This window comes from Dasypus novemcinctus, chromosome 23 (assembly GCF_030445035.2).
Source record: "Dasypus novemcinctus isolate mDasNov1 chromosome 23, mDasNov1.1.hap2, whole genome shotgun sequence".
NCBI lineage: Eukaryota > Metazoa > Chordata > Mammalia > Cingulata > Dasypodidae > Dasypus > Dasypus novemcinctus.
Window position 1 is genome coordinate 26,222,969 of NC_080695.1, and position 20,055 is coordinate 26,243,023.

General features: G+C 39.1%; 1 protein-coding gene, 1 long non-coding RNA gene and 1 pseudogene across 2 annotated transcripts in view; 1 reads left to right on the forward strand and 2 right to left on the reverse strand.

The window, feature by feature from the left end:
• The window catches only part of LOC139437408 (uncharacterized), a 57,653-nt gene extending 40,820 nt beyond the window's left edge, over positions 1 to 16,833 (reverse strand). Inside the window, exon 1 of the long non-coding RNA XR_011647186.1 lies at positions 16,753 to 16,833. This is a non-coding gene — a long non-coding RNA (uncharacterized lncRNA). The remainder of the gene's footprint in view (positions 1 to 16,752) is intronic.
• LOC139437432 (septin-14-like) overlaps positions 1 to 20,055 on the forward strand; it is a 158,944-nt pseudogene that overhangs the window by 87,024 nt on the left and 51,865 nt on the right.
• On the reverse strand, positions 6,087 to 7,825 carry LOC139437466 (transport and Golgi organization protein 1 homolog). Its single transcript, XM_071211489.1, has 5 exons — positions 7,720 to 7,825; positions 7,534 to 7,612; positions 6,625 to 6,680; positions 6,444 to 6,534; positions 6,087 to 6,286 (listed from the first exon to the last, which is right to left on the reverse strand). Exons 1-5 carry the CDS (start codon positions 7,801 to 7,803, stop codon positions 6,087 to 6,089), a joined length of 510 nt encoding a protein of 169 aa, XP_071067590.1. The 5' UTR covers positions 7,804 to 7,825.

A 20,055-nucleotide genomic window follows, 5' to 3' on the forward strand; every position in this document is an offset into this window, starting at 1 on the left:
CGTTTTTAGAAGCAAGTGAAGTGGAGAGGGAGAGAGAAGGGTTTGAAAGGGAGTGGTGCACAAGGGGAGAAATGAAGATACTAGGGTACACATGGAGGGTAAGAAAGTTGAGGAGACTTTTGTGTTTGCAGCCTCTTAAGCAAAGAATTTCAATAAAGAAAGTGTAAGTGATCTAAAAAGCAAAGGGAGGCAGTGATCAGAAATACCTAACACTGGGAATTCAGTGGTATTGTGCTGTACAAAATAAGGTCCAAGATGTAGAGAAAGGGTCATTGACTAGAGAGAGAGCCAAAAAATAAAAGTGCTGTCCATCCACTAGTGAAAGGATTTTTAAAATATGATATATCAAATAGTGGAATATGATTTGACAAAACAAAGAGTGAGGTACTGATACATGCTATGACATGGATCAACTTTGAAAGCATCATGTTAAGTGAAAGGAGCTTGTCACAAAAAGACCACATATTGAATGATTTCATTTATGTGAAAAAACTTTATTTATATGAACATTTAAAGTAGCTCTTGTATGCTGACACAACTGGGGGTCCTCTCCAAATCTCCAACTGGTTGTCCTGTAAAGCAAGAAGGTTTTGTTTATTTCAATCTGATCATAGATTTTTCTATATACATTTTCTCCTCTATGATATTTCTGAGCCCACTGATGTGATGTTAATGTGTGCCCACATCTGTTTGTCTGTGTGTAATGAAAACAGTCTTCAGATGGCAGATAGAGATCTCTGAATTTAACTGACTGGTACGCATCTTAAAATTATCCTTTATCTTGTGGAAGCTGAATTTTAATAAAGAGGTCTTTCCCTTACCTTTTGAAACAGCGATTGCAAATCTCTGGACCCACACTCTTTATACTCTTACTTCAGATTAATGCAGTTCAAAAAACATCTTTTGATAATCTTCGGTGTACATAAAGTTTTAACTTAAACTGTGAGAAGAGTGCCCAAACTATGCCAGACATTTTGTAAGATACTTTCTTTAATGTACTGTATCTTTTCATCCTCAGAATAACCTCATAAAATCAGTATCATTCCTGTTTCATAGATAACAAAACTGAAAGTCTTAGGAGGCCCCAAAGGAAATCTCTCTCTCTTGCACCCTGGAGGCCTTCACTGGTGTTTCCATTAGTAGTGATCATGACCTTGTGCTGCTTAATGCATGTGTCATTCTGACAGGACATTTTCAGCTCTTGCAATTGGGGGCAAGGCATAACCCTTCCAGAGCAGGACACCCAGAAAATGTGCAACACACATCTGCAGAACTGACATTTCTGGCTTTCTACAAACAGCCTATTTCCTTGTCTACAAGAGACACCTGCTGCCTGGCTCTGTGGGGGGGGATGATGCAGCCCAGTGTGTGTCTTAAGAAACTTGAAGAAAGGCACAGTGTCCTTTCATTGCAAAGCTCTGTAGGATGACCTGCAACATTTTCTAGAAGGAAGGAATGAGAGATAGGAAGAGTCCAATTTACTAGTCTGTTTGTGTTGTTCTGATCATCTTACCAACTGGTGAAGGTGGAGGCAGCAGGTCAGAACCGAGAGGCCACCAGGGAGGCAGAGATGGCCCATATCGTAGCATCGCTGACAGAGGGCCTCCCATGGGGTAGAGCATGAGGGGGCTTCCTGGGAAAAAGGGGGATCCTCTTGAATCCTATTGATCTGCAGGTAAAGTTTTGAAAAATTTTGATGTCATAGACAAAAGCACCATTGCCGCGTAAAGCACAAACCCTAAGGAGCAGGTGTCAGCACCTGGCATGTCCCCTCCACTAGGATCCCAAATAGCAGCATCAGTGCCAGAAACTGTACTCCTCAGAGAGACTTCATTTCCAGAACCTTCGCAGCCCTGCCTCCACCTTCATCATAGTAGATTCTTATTTAGAAATGAGATGAAACAGAAGGAATGGAAATGAAATCCCAGGCTCTGCACATGCGGTTCTAGATACTGTTTAGAGCCCTTCCACAATCTTATCATGTCTTCTCTCTGATTCTCAGACTCTGCAAGTAAAGGATGAACACCCTGCTGTAAATTTGAGGAAACAGACGTTCTGAGAAGAATTAGATCCATTCCCAGGGCCACACATTCTGCTTGCAGGTGCCTGCTCATACTCCCTCTGCTCGCCTCCCTGACAAAAGAGTCATCTAGTCTCTGGAGGTTTTCCTGTGGGCACGAAGTTCTTTCAGATAGGTGTGGAGTCCTGGAGTTCTAGGAATGTACTTTCTGACAAAAACAATGTTACATATGGAAGTGAGCTATGTAGAGGTAACTCAATTGGGAAAGTGTCTGGTTTTTGTGCTTTAAAAAAACAAGAGAGAGAGGGAGAGAGAAAATTCAAGTATAACATAACACACAGAAAGAAGTAAGGCCAGAAAATGGGATTAGAAGAAAAGAGAAAAGTTTTGTTCAATACTTGTTAGAATTGAAAACAATCGAGGGCAGCATTTACCTTGCCGTCCACCAGCTCCTCAGGGGGGGATGCACTTCTGCAGCTGCTGTTCTTCACGGGAGCAGCACCAGGTTCTGGATCTGACAAAGGACAAAGGACAAAAATCGGCTGAGGTCTATTCTGACTTGTAGTTCTGTGAGGAAGGATTACAAACCCTCTGCCTCCTTCCTCCACCATCTTAAACTCCTTAATCCACTCAGGTCCCTCACCAGAGGCAGAGAGTTTTCCAGACACCCCAAATGAAAGCTGTGGATGAGGGGAATGCCCATTCCCTGAGCTCCACAAAGCTCTGCCGGTAAGTGTAGGTGGCTCCCTAACAAATTAGTCAATTCTCGGCAGGGCAGGGCTCCAGTCTAGTGGGAACTCAACACTAAAACCAGGATCTCCAATATATAAAGGGAATTCACTTAGATTTAAGACACATTAAAAATTAAAATAACTGCCTTGGATAGGAAAATTTTCAGGAAAACCGAGGCACTGGTCTTTTTCTTCAAGCCACAGGTAGATTTTAAAAATTCTTTCAGTCTATGTAAAATCTGACTTCCATATCTTACCAGGCAACATATGAATATTTATGACTGAAAATGGACTCATAGGCATGAATGCATGATAATGAGAAGAAGAAGAAAGATCCATGGGGCATTAGGAGAAATTCATCATCTTGGAGAGTAAAATTACAGAGAAAGACAATTTATGAATAAAGTATTATGCTACAGAATACAAATAAAGGAACCTCTAACAATAGTAAGCAAATGCTTCCTCTCCCAATACAGGCCTTGCAGTAGACTATCCACCAAGGGAAATCACAACAATTTCTTGACTCTTCAGGACAAACAACTTGCATACTAAAATATGTTGTTTGTGTTAGAGTTCTCACATAAATGGGAAAGTATATCCCTGGAACAGTTAACTTGAAGGTGGGAAGTAGGTGCTAACTGGATTCCTTTTCAGGATTTCTCTTCTACTAAAAGTAGCCTAGAGTTGGGGTGGGGGTGTCTGCTGTCCATGGGGGGTGCACACCCCTCCCTGCAAGGGGACAGGAGCAGGAGCCATTCAGGCTGTAGTAAGTGCTTGGGATGCTTTCCAGGCATCACAGTGATTACTCACTGGAACAAAAAGCCCTTGAAGTGGGTTTTACAGTAGAGAAGGAATTGCACATCCACATAAAGCTCCCTACCTCTCTGTGGAAGGTTCTACGCATCAGGGCTTCTCAGAATCGGTTTCATAATCTTGCTTCCTTTTTGAGGCCTTGAGATTTTGTGGATTATTTTCAACAAACTTGAATATAGAAAAAGAATGGACTGTAAAATACCAAAAAATGTCTTGTATGGCTTTAAATGTATATAAGGGTAAAATACACTACCATGATAGCGCAAAGAGGGAAATAGATACAGTTAAATCTCAAGAAGAAGAGGTAAAAATACCACTTATTAGCAGATTAAATCAAGGATACAGAAAATGACCAAAAAAAAAAAAAAAAAAAGGAAGGGGGAAGGAAAATACAACCTATATCTACCCAATCTAATAAAGGAAATGTAGAATAACTAAAAATCTAAAAGATAGAAAGAAAAAAAGACAAAGGAATTGCATATACTTGCTGACATGAGAGGAACCTTAATGTATTCAGAGGTTCCCTTACAAGTAAAAGGATTGAGCCGACATTCAGTCTCCATGTCTATCCACCATTTTGTTTATATCCATCTCTCCAGAAGAGATTTTGAGGCAGGTAAGTATCTGAGTGGGTAGGAGATTGCCAGGTGAAGAGCAGAAAATATATAGTGTACACAAAGGCAAAGAGGCTTCTGGAGGCCCAAGGGACCTGAGCAGAGTGGCTGCAGCTTGGGATGCATCAGAAGGAGCTGCAGAAAATGCACAAGGAGAGGCCGCCAGGGACCTGCTGAGGGGAAGCTCCCCAGGCCCTACTGAGGAACCCTGGACTGACCCTGCAGAGCATGGAATGTCCCAGAATCAAAAGAAAGCAGGAACAGAGAACTTGCCTACAAAGAACACTCTAGCAACTATAGGGAGAATGAATCAGAGTTGGAAATGTGTTTAAAGATGGGAAAGTGGAGGTAAGGAGAGTAATTAGAAAACCTGGGCAGTATATTCATTTCGTGTGGAAGCTGCAACAAATGACCAAAGTGGAGGCTTCAAACATTTATTTTTAAAAAATTATTTTCTTACAGCTCTGGAATCCAGAAGTCCAAAATTAATATGATGGGGTCCAAGTCGAGGTTTTGGCAGGCGGGGCCACACTCCCTATAGAGGCACTAGTTTGTGTCTGTCCTGGGCATCTTCCAGCTTCTGGTGGCTTGCAGCATTCCTTGGCTGGTGGCCGCTATCTCCAGCCTCTGCCTCTGTCTTCACATCACCTTCTCATGTGAGTGTGTGTGTGTAAGCACCCTCTGCCTTGGTCTTAGAAGGAAAATTGTGATGGCATCGAAGGCTCACCTGGATAGTCCAGGATACTCTCTCCATCTCAAGATGCTCAATCACACTGGCAATATCTGTGCCACATAAGGCAACAATCGTAGGTGCCAGGAATTAGGACCTGATTTCTCTGTAGGTCATAATTCAGCCTTTCCAGGCAGGAAAGGTGATGGGGGACTGATCTAACCATAGGCAGATAGGGGCATAAAATGGATGTGGGAGAAGCTAATTCCATATCATAAAGAAGAACAATTGGCATGTAAGTAACCAAATGATTACTGGTGGTAAATATAAGCTCTTTGAAACTATTTCAGAAATGAGAAATGGTTCTTTCTAGTGGGTCAGATATTTAGTGAGCTACAGTAATTTTAGGAAAAATTAAACTGTGGTTGCTCAATGAGCACAAAAGGAGGGAAAAAGCAGTGGTCCATTTTTGATGTTTAATGGCATCAGGCAGTAGCTCCTGAGCGATGAACTATTTTCTCAGCAAGACATGCTTTCATGGAAATTTCTGTGTACACTGAATAATAACATGTATGAGCAGCCAGAAATAGCAACAGATGCAAAAAACCCATTTTCAAGGAAATAAAAATGGATTTTATGCAGCAAGAACACAAAATGCTGTGTAAGAGTTTATATTTCAAAGGTTACCTAACTCCAAATTTGAGATATAAATTCTGGAGGAATAATGAACTATTCAAAGCTTTCTATGGTCACAACTCCCACCCTCCTTTCCACAATGGTGTCCTATAATGTTTGGGCTGAATATTTTATATTTATTCTACAATGTAAAACACCTTTGTTCGTTAAGAATTCCTTAAAGTCCTGGAAAATTTTATTCTTTGAAAAAAGATCACCTCATACCTGTCACTCAAGATTTTTATGAGCCAAAGCAAGAAATAGAAGAGAAATCTGAATCCAATAACTTGGTCAGAGAGAAAGCAAAGGTGAAAACAACAACGAAAAGAAAAAATACAGAGAGCACTGGAACATCAGAAAGACGGAGGCAGCTCAAGAGCCATAAATAGTGGTTTCTGGACCACCCCTCCCCCCCACTCAGCCCCAGAATTGCAGGCCAGATTCCCTGTAAAAGAACAATGAGGGTGATAGAAGTCAAGGCAGGCAGGAAGAAGCACAATACTACGATGATTAAATATGGTAGACATAGTGTGGTACCTCTTCTGAGGAGAGATAAAATACGTTCATGAGTCTTCACGTTCACTCGTTACAACATCTGAAACAATGAACATATAAAACCTCTTATCTTGTATGGCCTTCTTTCTCTTCTCATGGACTTCCTGGAGAGACTCTGTTTTCAGGGTCATGGATCTGCATTCCTTTTCCATTGCTGCTTTCAAAGACAGCAATGAATTGTAGTCGTTTTCTACTTCCTTTAAGGATTCTGCAAAGGACAAATCATTCTTCAGCTGCAACTTGTTCACTTGGGCATTCAAATGTGTTTAGGGGGCTGAGGACAGAGAATCCTGAAAGGATTCTTTACCTTCACACTGCAAAATCATTTCCACTGAATGGAAATTTCTTCTCAACAAGCAACCCACCTGCCACATTGTCTTTATTGATTGTCAAAGCTGTCAGCCTCTCCTGTAACAGTTTTAGATCTTTTTCTACTTCCAGAATTGCATTTTGAGCCTAAAAGTCACAGCAGGGAGAAAATTTTGTTACAAGTGAGGCATAGTAGGAACTCCCGGCACTTAGGATACTCTGTAGTAGGAGTTATACCTGCAAGACATCCACCATCTGAGGCATTCGATTTTCCACCCTCCCATTGCAATCACCTAAAAAACAAGAATTCAGTCTTTTCAAGAAACTCAACAATTATTTCATGTTTAAACAATTTTTAAAAACTACAATAAGCTGTCAAGATTCATTCGGGCAATTCATTCTTAAAATAATTGAAAACTTAGGAAGAATGAAGACTGTGTGTAGAAGGAAAAGGTTCTCTTTGTTGTCCTAGGAAAGGAGGGGTGAAAATGACTCTCTTCTCTCCCAGATCTGACTTCTGTCTGGGAAAAGACCCAATTCCCACATTCCCTCTTCTCTTCTCCCCTGAAGCTTTCCCAGGAGTAGACACACACTGTATCACTTGAACACTTGTGGTAGTGACATTCAACTTGAGGAATGGCTCTAGTAACATGTCCATCATTAGCAGAGAAGGCCACTGCTCTTCCTATACCCCCACCTCTAAGGGCAATGCCCCAGTAGGTGGCTCTACCATCTCTGTGTTCTAACCCTGGTTGTAAGTCTTGATAACACACAGATGCTTCAGAGATGATGAGCACCAATAAAAAGACCATCTCCATGAGATGAGAAACAAGTCTGTCATCACATGGGACCTGACAGGAAAGTGTGCAGGACATAGAGGGGTAAGACCCAACTAATGCTGCTCTAACTTCCCCTCATGTGTCTAATTTCCATAGGGATAGGGGAAAGGGCTTAGAGTTCTGTTCTTGTCCAATGCTCTACAATGCCCAGCACCTACCTGGGCCCAACACAGGCAGACATGTAAACAAATCCAAGGATGGAACTTTATAATGCCAATACTTAGGAAGAGATACATCAAGTTCAAGAGTATCAAGAGGGTACTTGACTAAAGGCAAAGTGATCCAACCTCCCTGACATTGATCTTACCTGATAAATTTCTCCTTTTTAATGTATTTCCTCCTGTCTTTTTGGCCTGAGATTCATCTTTGCATCGTAGAGCCTTCAACTGCACTGAGCAATTAGTCAAAGCCAAAAAAAAAGAACAAGAGAGAATCAGAAAGATTCTCCCACTTTTAATTAGATTTTGAACTGTGTACACAGGAATGAGCTTACTTCAATATTATCTTCAGGAGTCAGAACTCCCTCCAAATCTTTCTGAGTTGTTTTGAAGGATTTGCTTTGTTCACTGAGCTCCATGTGCTCTTTCAAACAGCTTTCGATGTCCTGTTACAACAAAAGTGAAAAAAACCTTTATTAAATAAATTAAATAAATAAGACTAAAGCAGGGATGGAGAAGTCATGACTCCCTGCCCCCCTTGCTAGGCCTCTTTTCCTAGCCTAAGACCTTTGGAAAAATGAGCAGAGAAGGTTCCTCATGCTCAGTGCTAGATTAAGGACAGAAATATGTGTTTGCAGTCCCGGAAATAATTGTTGCCTTACTTTGCTTGGGCTGCCATAACAAAGTGCCACAAACTAGGTGGCTTAAACCAACAGAAATTGTCTCACAGTACTGGAGACTAGAAGTCTAAAATCAAGATTTCAGCAGGGCCATGAATCCTTCAAAGCCAGTAGAGATAATTCTGTTCTAGATTCAGCCTCAGAATCTGAATCTAGATTCAGCCTCTTCTAGCTTCTTCTGGTGTCAAACAATCCAAGGCATTCTCTGCCTCAATCATTACACGGTGTCCCCTGCTCTGTCTGTCTGGGTCCAAATTTCCTCTTATAAGGACACCTGTCACATTAGATTGGGCAACTTGGACTCTTGGAGTCATTCTTTCTTCATTCCAGCCCATCTCTGTCCCTCTCAGTCCAGGATGGCAGGTTCTCTGCTGATATGAACTTGTTGAAAACCCTGTCCGTCTTCTGTGAAATTTTGGGGTTTCTAAGCCATTAGTTGAGAGGGTCCTCCACAGGGAGGGAGATAATTGCATCTCCCTTCCTGGCTTCTGTTGAGATTGTTTGTTGGATCCACTTGTCACACATCTAATCATTTTTAGCAAATGGTTGTCCAGCCATACCCATGGCCATGTTTCCATAGTTAAATATTTGCATAGGCTGAGAATTTTCCAAATGAATTCTTGGTTCCTATTTGTTTAACAGTTCATTCTTCAATTTACCTCTTTCCTGAGACATTTTATCACAAGTAGCAAGGAGAAACCAGATTCTACCTTCCAGCTTTGCTTGGAAATCTCCTTAACTAAAAGTCTGTCCTTATCACTTACAAATTCTGCCTTCCATACAGCTTCAGAGCACAATTCTTCCAAGTTCTATGCCACTTCAGGACAAGGATCACCTTTCCTCCAATTTCCAAAAACACATTCAGCATTTCCTTTGGTTCTTACCATTAGCAACTGCATTAATATTCCTCTTTCTAGCAGAATTCTGTTCATGATGATCTACATATTCTCTAAGACAATATAATCTTTGTCTACAGTTCCCTTTCCTTTTTTCTGTGCCCCCAACAGAATCACCTTTAACATCCATATTTCTACCTACAGTGTCTTCAGGGCAATGTAGGATTTTTCTATCAAGCATCTCAAAATTCTTACAGCTTTTACCCATTACTCAATTCCAAAGTCACCTCCATATGTTTAGATATTTGTTAAAGCAGCACCCCACTTCCTGGTAGCAAAAATTTTCTTATTTTGCTAGGGCTTCTGTTGCAAATTTCCAAAAACTGGTGGCTTAAATCTACAGAAATTTATTGTCTCACATTTCTGGAGGCTGAAATTCCAAAATGAAGATGCCTTAGGCCATGCTTCTTTCAAAGCTGTGGGGAAGAATCCATTCCACATCTCTTCTAGCATCTGCTGATTTGTTGACAACCCATGGCATTCTCTGCTCAGTCATCCCATGTGTTCTCCACTTTGTCTATATCCAAACTACCTCTGCTTGTAAGAACCAAACTACTCCAGAATGATCTTATTTTAACTTGCTTACATCCATTGGAAACTACCCAATTTGCAAATAAGATTACATTCTAGAGAACTGGGGATTAGAACTTCAACATATCAAATTTTCTAAGACATTAGTCAACCCACAACAATTATCTAGCAAGATGAAACAGGGCCGGTTTAGAACTTCCTTCTGAAAACCCTATTGCATACAAGTAACTGTTTAATAAGCAGGAAATTCACATGATTTATTTCCCATGTGAATGGATGAGCCTATCAGTGTCTCCAGCAAAAATCTGTGCCAGGCCTAGAGTTCCATATGTTGATACCTCACCTGATCAACTGAAGAGTAACTACTCAAGGAGGATCTTCAAAGCTTTGATTCCTTGGCGTAATTAGCCTGTCCATCATCACTTCCTAAGGGCTACCTAGGTTAGTAACTGGTTGAAATATGACAGAATAAAGAGTCACCGTCCTGAAGGTTACAAGAAATTGTGCACCAGAAATGCAGAAGAGATAAGTAATCTGCACATGTCTCCATCCTCAGGCCACATTTCAAATCCGTGAATCTGCAAATGTGCATCGGAATCTTGCACTCACATCTCTTGACCAAACAGATTTGAGAAAAGACATTTAAGATGTGATGATTTTCAGGACTGTGATTTAAATCATCACTAGAATTATCTGTTCTTTATCTGTTCCTTCTCAATCTTAAGGTGAACCCTTTCTTTTTGATCCTAAAGTGTTTCACAGTTCATCTTTGCTTCACTACCATGAGAGTCACGATGTTTAATTTTAATCCAAAACAAAACATTCCTATTAGAGAATTAATTGCCAGGATCACAACAGACATTGTACCTTATGCCAACAAGATATCACAGCTTTTTGTGGGTATGTGTGTGGATTTTTTGATGTTTGTTTTTAAAGGAAGTACTGGTGATTGAACCTCGGACCTCATATATGTGAGTCAGGTGTTCAAAATTAAGCTAAACCCGCTCTGATATCTTACAGTTTTTATATTCTAAGATACTAAACACTTATTCCTCATAAAAGGTAAGGCATATAATGAAAATTCTGAAATAAGTATAGACAGCTTTGCTCCTGCAAATTCAGAGGCATTTGGGAAAATGCTATCTTTTAATTTTTCTCTAGATATTTCTTATTCTGATATTTGCATATAAGGTAGGAAGAAAAATGTATTAGAATTTCAAAAGAAACACTGGGACTTAGGCTAAAAAGAGAAACATCAACTCATATTTCAAACCTATGCCCTGTATTTCAGGTAAAAAGAATTGACCATTTTGTACCTAGTCAAACAATCACATAACGAAGTAAAGAATGAAGGAAATACTTGAAGTCATAAAATTTCATGGCATCCACAACTTTTCTGTTTACAACATAGAGTGCTTCATGAATGCATGACAAGGGGAAAGCAAAGGAGATGGAAATTTTTTCAAGTGAAATAGCGCAAATGAAACTTTTATAATGGTGATTCAAAACATTGCTAAATTTACTTTAAAAATTCTCTCTTCTTCATTAAAAGGGGTAGGACTGTTCAATTTGGGGCAAAATCTCAAGAATCATCTCTTAAAGATTTTTTGTTCTGATTCATTTCTAGGAGGGCAGTGCTGATTGATGTGAAAATTACCCATGGAATTGTGGGAAAACATTCCTCCTAAGCCCTTAAACATAAAAAGCCATTAAAGCCATTCTGGCAGTAGTACTGGAATTCTAGAGTCAAAAGAAGGCTGAGTTTCCCAGACTCCCAACTCTTACTGCTGTCAACAGCATGGAAAAATATAGGGCTCAAAAGACCTGGTGTACAAAAAGGATCAAAAGCCAAATTATTATTAATAGCAGCCAAACTCTTTTCAAGTCCCGATGTTTGACATGTTGATGTCTCTTAGATTCTGATGTAACATGCAGAGACTGACTTACGTTATGCAGGAGTCCTTTAGGTCCTGAAAGTGTTGTGATGTTATCCTAAGGCAAACCATATTGAGGCCAGTAAGAATTAATCGTTACTTTTACTTACAATTTTCAACCGGTGCACTAAGGCAGATATATTATTTTGGAAGTAAAGCTCTATTTAATTATCCCTTACACATGCACAAATCTACTTATCTGTCATAATGGAAAAGTGGGGCAATTTAAAAAGAAAATGCTTAAAGCTTCAGTTGCTTGAAATCATTTACTTCTCAACTCCAATAGCCATAATGGGGTCCAGAGCCACAAATTGTTTTAGAAAGTTGTAACAAAACAAATGTAAAATCTTTGGACTGTGATAGACTTCTTTCCCTAATGAAAAAGTATTGTTGAAATCTTACTCAGAATTGGTTAATTTTGAATTGGCAAACTATTCCAATAAGCCAGGTCCTATGTCTCTCCCAGACCATTAAAAAAATCAGAGGTCATCTAATCATTAAATGAATGGGACAGTGCTAGAGGAAATGCACAAACAACAAAAGAAATATTGGCCAACATCTTCCAGAAAGGACAAAAGTGCTTCCAAACCTCCAGTCATCCCCTGAAGAGATAATTGAATTACGGCTCAATAAAATTCAGTCTGGACCCCATTTAACCCTTGTAAAGGGTCATTGGGAACCTATTTCCACATTCAAATGTTAAAAGTGGCCATCAGGTGCTGAGGCCAGCCCAAAAACCTTGCTGAGATATTGGAATATTATTGTATATGCACACACCATTCGTGATAATACTGCTTTTGGAAAATGGTTCCAGAAACAATGGGAAAGTGATGTGTATACCTCTAACATCACAGCCTCACTCAGAAGGCAATGAGCTTCCTTTCCCCCCATGTCATGCTAAGCAGAAGACAAGGGAGAGCAGGAGGAGACATGGGCAGGCAGCTGAGAGCAAGGACAAGGGCTTCAACAGCCAAGATCTGTGCTAGGGCAGCAGGCCCAGGATAAAGACAGCTGATTCCCGTGAAAATAAGAACTGAGGTTGGGTGTTTGAAAGGAGAGAAACAGGGATGGAAACAGAGCACCTTTGTATTGTGCACTTTTCCTTCTTCTGAAGGAACCTTAGATTTCTAAGGAATTTTCCAATCAATATGCAAGGAGGAAAATTCATTTACCATGTTAGGACCATTTCAGTAAAAAAACAGGGAGAGTGCACCCAAGTTTAGAAAGATTTGTAGACAAAGCATCTGGGCATTTTGACTGATAAGTTGCAGTCACCTGCAAAGCTCATTTTATGCAAAATAATTTGTTCCAAATTATGTTTTAAAACTGAAGATTTAAGGCCAAATGTGCTAAGGTCTTACTCTCTCTTCCATTAACATGTTAAAAAGAACCTAAAATATACATCAAGTATAAAGTCCCCTCTCTCAGTTAAATGTGTTAGAAAGATGAGGGAATATGAGAGAACATGAACAGGAGACCCTGCTTTTACTCTGCATTTCACTCCTTAAGGGTGATGTTTGAATATCAACTAACTGGGTCCTAGTTCTGGCCTCAGGCTTTATCCTGTTGTTTTTCATAATAAATACTACAAATGTTTGCTTTGCAAAGGGATTTCTTATTTCTCCCATTGGTCAAAACCAGATCCTTTTAGGTGATTATATGCATAGATATATGAGTTAAACAAGTCCCCTACTATTGTGCATTTAGGTTGCTGCCAGGTTTGGAGTCTAACAAAGACTATCCCATTAAATATCCATGGTCAAAATCTTAGAATGCATGTCTGACTAGTTCTTTAAGTTAGATTTCTAGAAATGGACTTATACTGAATAAAAACATAGGAACATTTTTAGGGTTTCAGATACTTATTATGAAACTGGTTTTGAGGATAATTGTATGAATTCACAGTTCTAACAATGTATGAAAGTGACTGCCTGATACTCAATGTTTACTTTTTGATATAAAGAATTTATACTTTGAAGATTTCTCATTGAGATTATACAGTTCTCTTGTTCCCTGGGTTCTTTCTAAAACAATTATTTTACAAGGGTAGCTTCAATTTTAAGCATTAATTTGTATGTACATTGTTAATCTAAAACAGAATAAAAGAACCATGTCTATGAAAGTGCTGCTTTTTTACAACTCACAGTATGCCTACAAGTTAATTTAATATACTCACAGCTAGAATAAATTTCCAGAATGAAATAGCAACTGAAATAATTCCAAAGGAGGCAACAATGCTGACAGGAAATCCATAAAAATCAGGTCCACATATGTAACTGTAAGGCAGAATATCAAGTAGCTGTAATTGTAATAGTTGAAATTATGAGAAGCCTTAAAGCAATGTAGAATATAGCAAATAAAATGAATCACTGATAGTTACTTTAAATCTACCTCAAAGAAATAACCATGCCCTTCAAAAACTCTCCAAAACAAGGAGCTACTCAAGAAAAACTTGAAGTTGGCAGCTTCATGTTTTTTTGTGTGGTCTCAGTGTTGTTACATATTGCAAATTTGAGAGTCCTTAAGTAGCAAATGGCTTCTAGGTCACTATGGGCCCTACCTGATCCTATGACTAACACTGTAGTGGGATCTGCCTGATGAAGTGTTTTTGGGATAAGTTGATTTTTACCTTGCATAAAATAAAACAATTTTAAATACAATGGATCAATGAGCTGATATAGAAGTAATCAACTTTTAAGACAGTACATAGAACTAACATCATGATATTAAGAGGACACTAATAATATGCAAATTCTGTAAGATTTTGATTTTCATTCTATTACACTCTTATGGAATGAAGACAAAGATTTCCTCAGAGTAAGTTCAGACTGCTCCTGATAACTGCTCTCGATAGACTGCCCTGGATTTAACTATATAGTCATGAAAGGTTGATACCTTAATTCCAACAGTTTCTTTGAAAACAGTGCTTTAAATAGAGGTAGTCATTCAACAGAATATGACTCAGCAATGGAATGGAATGGTTTAGTGAACCATATTGATGAATTAATCTCAAAAATACCATTCTAAGCAGAAGAAGCAAGACATAAAGTACATATGACATTGGTCCATTTACATGAAATTTTTAACAGGCAAAATTTACCTACAGTGAAGAAAAGATTATCTGGGAAGAGGGCTAGTGGCACTTTCTGACATGATAATGTAATATGACTTGACAGGGATTTGCATTACACTGGCATGTGCATTTTGCAAACATTAGTGCATGTACACTTGAGGTATCTATGTTTCATTGTAAATGTCTCATCAAGAGGCAATCCATAAAAGGATATTAAGCTCTATTTGAGGATTGCCATAGTATTAAGGGGAAGTGTACTGATGTTTGAAATTTAGCTTGAAATGTACCAAATATAAGATGGATGGATGCATGAGAGAGAGGGAGTGAGGGAGAGAGAGAGGGAAGAAGAGACGGAGGGAGGGAGGGGGGTCAGGTTGATGGGTGATGGGTGGGTGGATGGGTGAATGAAGGGACAGACAGATTTGTGATTAAGCAAGTATATAAAATGTTAAATATTCAACCTCACTGTATTTGAACATGTTGATAAAGAGGTACACAAAACTGAAATACCATGCAAATGACCATTCTTTTGAACAAGAATGTGGTAGTTCCAAAAATGACTGCTGTTAACAGGCTAGGGTTTGAATAATTTAAAGCACATACCTAATTGTATTTTTATTCCAAAACCCTTTTTCACAGAATTACAAGCTTTAAATAATTGCTGGAATAATCCCGCAGAGGGAATGCTTCTTGGGTTTATGTTATAAGTTTATGGTATAGCTATGCAATATAAATATGTACAAAATCATGGATAAATCTCAGAAAAAAAGTACTAGAGTTTTCTGCCAAACCCAGGCAACTGGTCAGCCCTTTGCTGCCCACTTCGGCTACTGAGGACCTCAGCTTTGCATCAAAAGTCCCAGCTGTGGCTTTGGACAACATGAAGGTCATTTAGGATTGCAGGGCTATATTATTTGACCTTGATTTCATTAATACTCATAATGGAGTAGTTTGAGTGCAAGATGACCAACTAGGCAGCTTCAAAAAAATGTCTGACCAGTGCATGAAAAGATGTTCAACATCACTAGCCATTAGGGAAAATCAAATCAAAACCACAATGAGACACCATTTCATACCCACTCAAATGGCTTTTCTTAAAAAGCCAGAAAATAACAGGCTAGAAAAGGATGTGGAGAAATTGGAAATTTCTTTCATTGTTGGTGGGAGCATAAAATGATGCAGCTGCTATGGGAAACAGTCTGGTGTTTCCTCAAAAAGTTAAACACATTTACCATATGAACCAGAAATTCCATTCATAGGCATATACCCAAAATAATTGAAGGCAGGGACTCCAATATTTATACACTAATGTTCATAGCAACAGTATTCACAATAGCCAAAAAATGGAGACTGCCCAGGTGTACACTGACAGATGAATGGATGAACGAAATGCAGTATATATAAAAAATGGATTATTCTTCAATCTAAAAAACAGTGAAATCTGTGAGGCCTACTACAACATGGATGAACCTTGAAAACATTATGCTAAGTTAAATAAGCCAGGAAAAAAAGGACAAATGTTGTATGATTCCATGTATAAGAAATTATCTAGAACAAGCAAATTCACAGAGACTGAAAGTAGATTAGAAGTTACTAGGGGCTGGGGGAGAGAGGTATTAGGGAATTATTGCTGAAAGGTTAAAGAATTTCTGTTTTGGGTGAAAGGGTTTGGATAATGGATGGTGATGATGATGGTTGCACAATATTGTAAATGTGATCAATGACACTGAATTGTGCTCATAAAGGGATTAAAATCGCACCTATGTTAAATGTAGATGTCAGCACAAAATAAAATACAGTTGAACCAGTGAAAGAGACAGGGAAAAAGAGTACATGCTCTATGATTCCTTTTATATAAAATTCTACCAAAAAAATCCTAATCTATATTGACAGAAAGCAGGTCAGTGGGTGAAGTTTCATGGTGGAGCAGGGATGTGGGTGTGATTACACAGGGGCACAAGGAAGTGTTTGCTGGTGATGGATATGTTCACTATCTTCATTGTTAAGATGTTTTCATGGGTTTGAAACTAGGGCAAAACTCAGTCAACTGTACATTTTAAATAGATACTATTTGCTGTGCATTTTTTTAGAGCTCAATAAAATAGTAGAAAAATCAAGGCAATGCACAAGCTATTAGATTTTCATTTTCTTAATTAAGTAAATATTCAAGGACTTTCCACAAGTATTGGTATTCAACTTAGGAACTTGAAGCCAGTTCATCACTGAGAATAAAAAAGAGAAATCCAGAACTTACATCAGTAAGGAATTCTAGTTTTTCAGTAGTGAATTCATAAACTGCTTTAATCAAGTCCGTTGAAAAATATCTAAAAGTACACCCACCCTGTAGAAAGAATAGACAAAAGGACAAAGACCAATTACAATTCTGTACAACAGATAACCATGAGAGAATGCTTAGCTGTGAGGAGACAGGTAATGGCTGTCAATATTGACAGAACTGAGAGGCTAGATAGCGGCGGTTGTAATTACACTGAGGTCTTCACTGCAATGAAAATCAAGTACGGAATACTGTTAGGCAGAAAAAAATAAAATAAAAAGGAATATATTTAGAATGAAACCACTTAAGCTTTTTTTCATCATTCAGCTTCATTCCTTCATACAGGACACATAATGCCAAACTTTTCAAGTAGATAGAGGATCTGCAAAGTGTGGACTGTAAGTATACTGTGAGATAAAAACTATGAGAATCTAATCTGATTAGAAACCCAATTCTAACAAGAATTCACCTTTAAGTTTCTTGAGTGTATGACTAGTGCAGCAAAAGGCAAAGATAACATTCTTTGAAAAAGTATATTTCATGAGTGTTAAAGTGAAAATAAATTTTTTATGTATTCACAATAATCCACACACCAAGCTTCAGTTTCACATCAGTTAACACCACTCAATGTGATCCTAGCAATGGAAGAACTTTTACGATGGTTGTGGAGGCAGTGGCAACTGGAGATTCTGAGGAGAGGGAGAGGGAAAAATAGGTGTGGACTTGGGATTGTCCCAAATGACATTGCAATGACAGATATAGGCCCTTGTATATCTTGTAATAACTTGTAAAAATGTGCGGGAGAGAGTTGTAAACTACAATGTAAACTATAATCATTACTTAATGACAATGCTCCCAGATATGTTCATTAATTGTGGCAGATGTACCACACTAATGAAGGATGTTATTAATGTGGGAAAATATGTGAGCAAGGCACATGGGAATCATCTAATTTTTGTATGTGTATCATTTATGTAATCTGAGTTTCTCTTAAAAAAATTAAAAAGTTCATTGGGGAAAAAAACCCTCTACAGGCGAGTGGATGGAACTCAGTGTTTGAGCACCTGCTTCCCATGCACAAGGTCCCATTTTTGATACTCAGTACTTCCTGAAAAAAATAAAAAAGATAAACCATCCTCTCTAGAGGACTGTATGTAGCTCACTGGTTGAGCAAACACTTCACATGTCTCTCTGAACTACCTCACACTTTCATATTCAGAAGCCACCATCAGAAAGGGAACAATAGCTCTTGGCACAATCATTAGGCATGTGGGTCAAACACTCACAAAAGCCAAATGCCAAATGCCATCTTAGTCACATCCTGGTAAAGCATCCCCGTTCCTGAACACTTGCTCTATCTGGTAACTGTCTAGACACCAGTATGCACAGTGGAGCACTAGTGATATTGACGGGGCACTAAAAGCTGCAGTTCTGAGGTTAATATCTGAAACACACAAAAAAATCAATACTGCAGAATGCAAGCGAAGACACAATAACAATCACCTTGAGAGCTAGGAAGAGCTGATTTTAAGTTTCTTATGTGGAAAGCTTGAAAATGAAAGAAGAGGTTGAGGGGAAAACCACCTTTTTCTTAGGAAAATCTGAGTGAATCCGGAAAAGAAATCAGAGATATATGAAGTAAAGAAGGACATTTGCTTTTGTTTGAACTTTGTCCCTGAGACCATGAGAATGGAAATTATCTCCATGTCCAAACACCCGTCTTTCTGATGCTCGATTTTAACCCGTAACTCACCTCGGCCAAAGAATCATCAATCTGATTTGGAAAATCACGTAGCATATTGCTTCAACAGAACAAATTCTGTATAAATAACTCTCAGGAGACAGGTAAATAAGAGCCACTCCCCTGTATGGATATCATCCTGGAAAGCAGGAGAATGGACAAGACCCTGACAGAGCCTTGACCTTTCTAGGGGAGACAAAGCCAGGCAAATGAACAACCGAGCAAGGCAGAGAAGACAATGCCAACAAAGCATCTTGGAAACATTCTCAAACAGAGATTCCCTCTGGCTGGGCCTGGAGGATGTACTTCCAAAAAGTGCAGAGACTAAGAGTTGACCTTAACCCTCAAGGATTTCTAGAGGTGGACATGACCAGAAGGGATGGTCGTGGTCGGACTCAAGACAGGTGAATTTGTCCAAATGCTCAAAGTTGAGGTCAGGAGAGAGAGAGCTTACCTGTGTGAAAAATGCAGCAAAGTCCCCGACCCCGCAATTGTTCCAAGAGTAAAGGTTATTTACAAATAAACAGTTCTTTCCTTTGTTAGTATTCACAGAAGCAGAATAGTTTCTTCTTTGTGTTGAGTGAAGTGACCAGGATTCTGTTCCTACATGTGAATGTACATTGAGTCTTTCTAGATCCCTGCCTAGGAATCTGGGATATACTAAGCAAACAAACAAACAACACCAATTTCTCTTCATGGGGTTTCTCCAAATCTTGTTGTTCCTCTTCTTTTTTGTGGGGGGAAGGGAGAGTTTCCTGTTTTTTAAAAGTGAATTGTTACAGTTGGAACCGAGTTTTTCTCTATGGTTGGACAAACCTAAGGACATCAAAGAAGGACCTATCCTTCTCTGGGTAAATCAACAGGCTGCACGTGACACATTTCAGGCTGGAAGGATATTAACTCAGCTCCTTCCTGGTCATTTTCCTTGCAAAGCTCCCCTCCCCTCCTTGTATACATCCAAGCAGGCTATAGGCACTTATTTCCACATCTGATTGACTTCTCAGGGTTCCCATCAAAACAATTGGCACTGATCTCCTGTGGGAAATCTCCAGAAGCAATGGTCATCTGAAGGAGGTGAAGGAAAGGGATGACCCAGAAGTTGCTAAAAAGCCACAAAGAAACAGGAAAGTACAACGTGCAGACAGCATTTTGTTTTTTTTAACAGACAAGCAATAATGCCAAGGATTAGGTACCACCCTTCCCAGGGTTGTCAAGCTTTCAAGAATAACATAGTTCTAGAAAAAAAGCAAAGTACACACGGGTTGAACTCTAAATTTGCACAGCCTGAAGCAGGATCTTAAACAGAGCTTCCAGGAGCAAAAAGCCTAACATCGGAGTAATATATATATATATACACATATATTTTAAGGAGGCCCTAGCGATTGAACCCAGCACCTCATACATGTTAATGAGACAAACAACCACTGAGCTAAATCCACCCCCCAATGAGAATTGGTGTTTTCGTTTTGCCTTGAAGCTGTACCCATGATGCAACCTGGGACCTGTACATGAGAAGCCGATTCTCAACCACTGGAGCTACA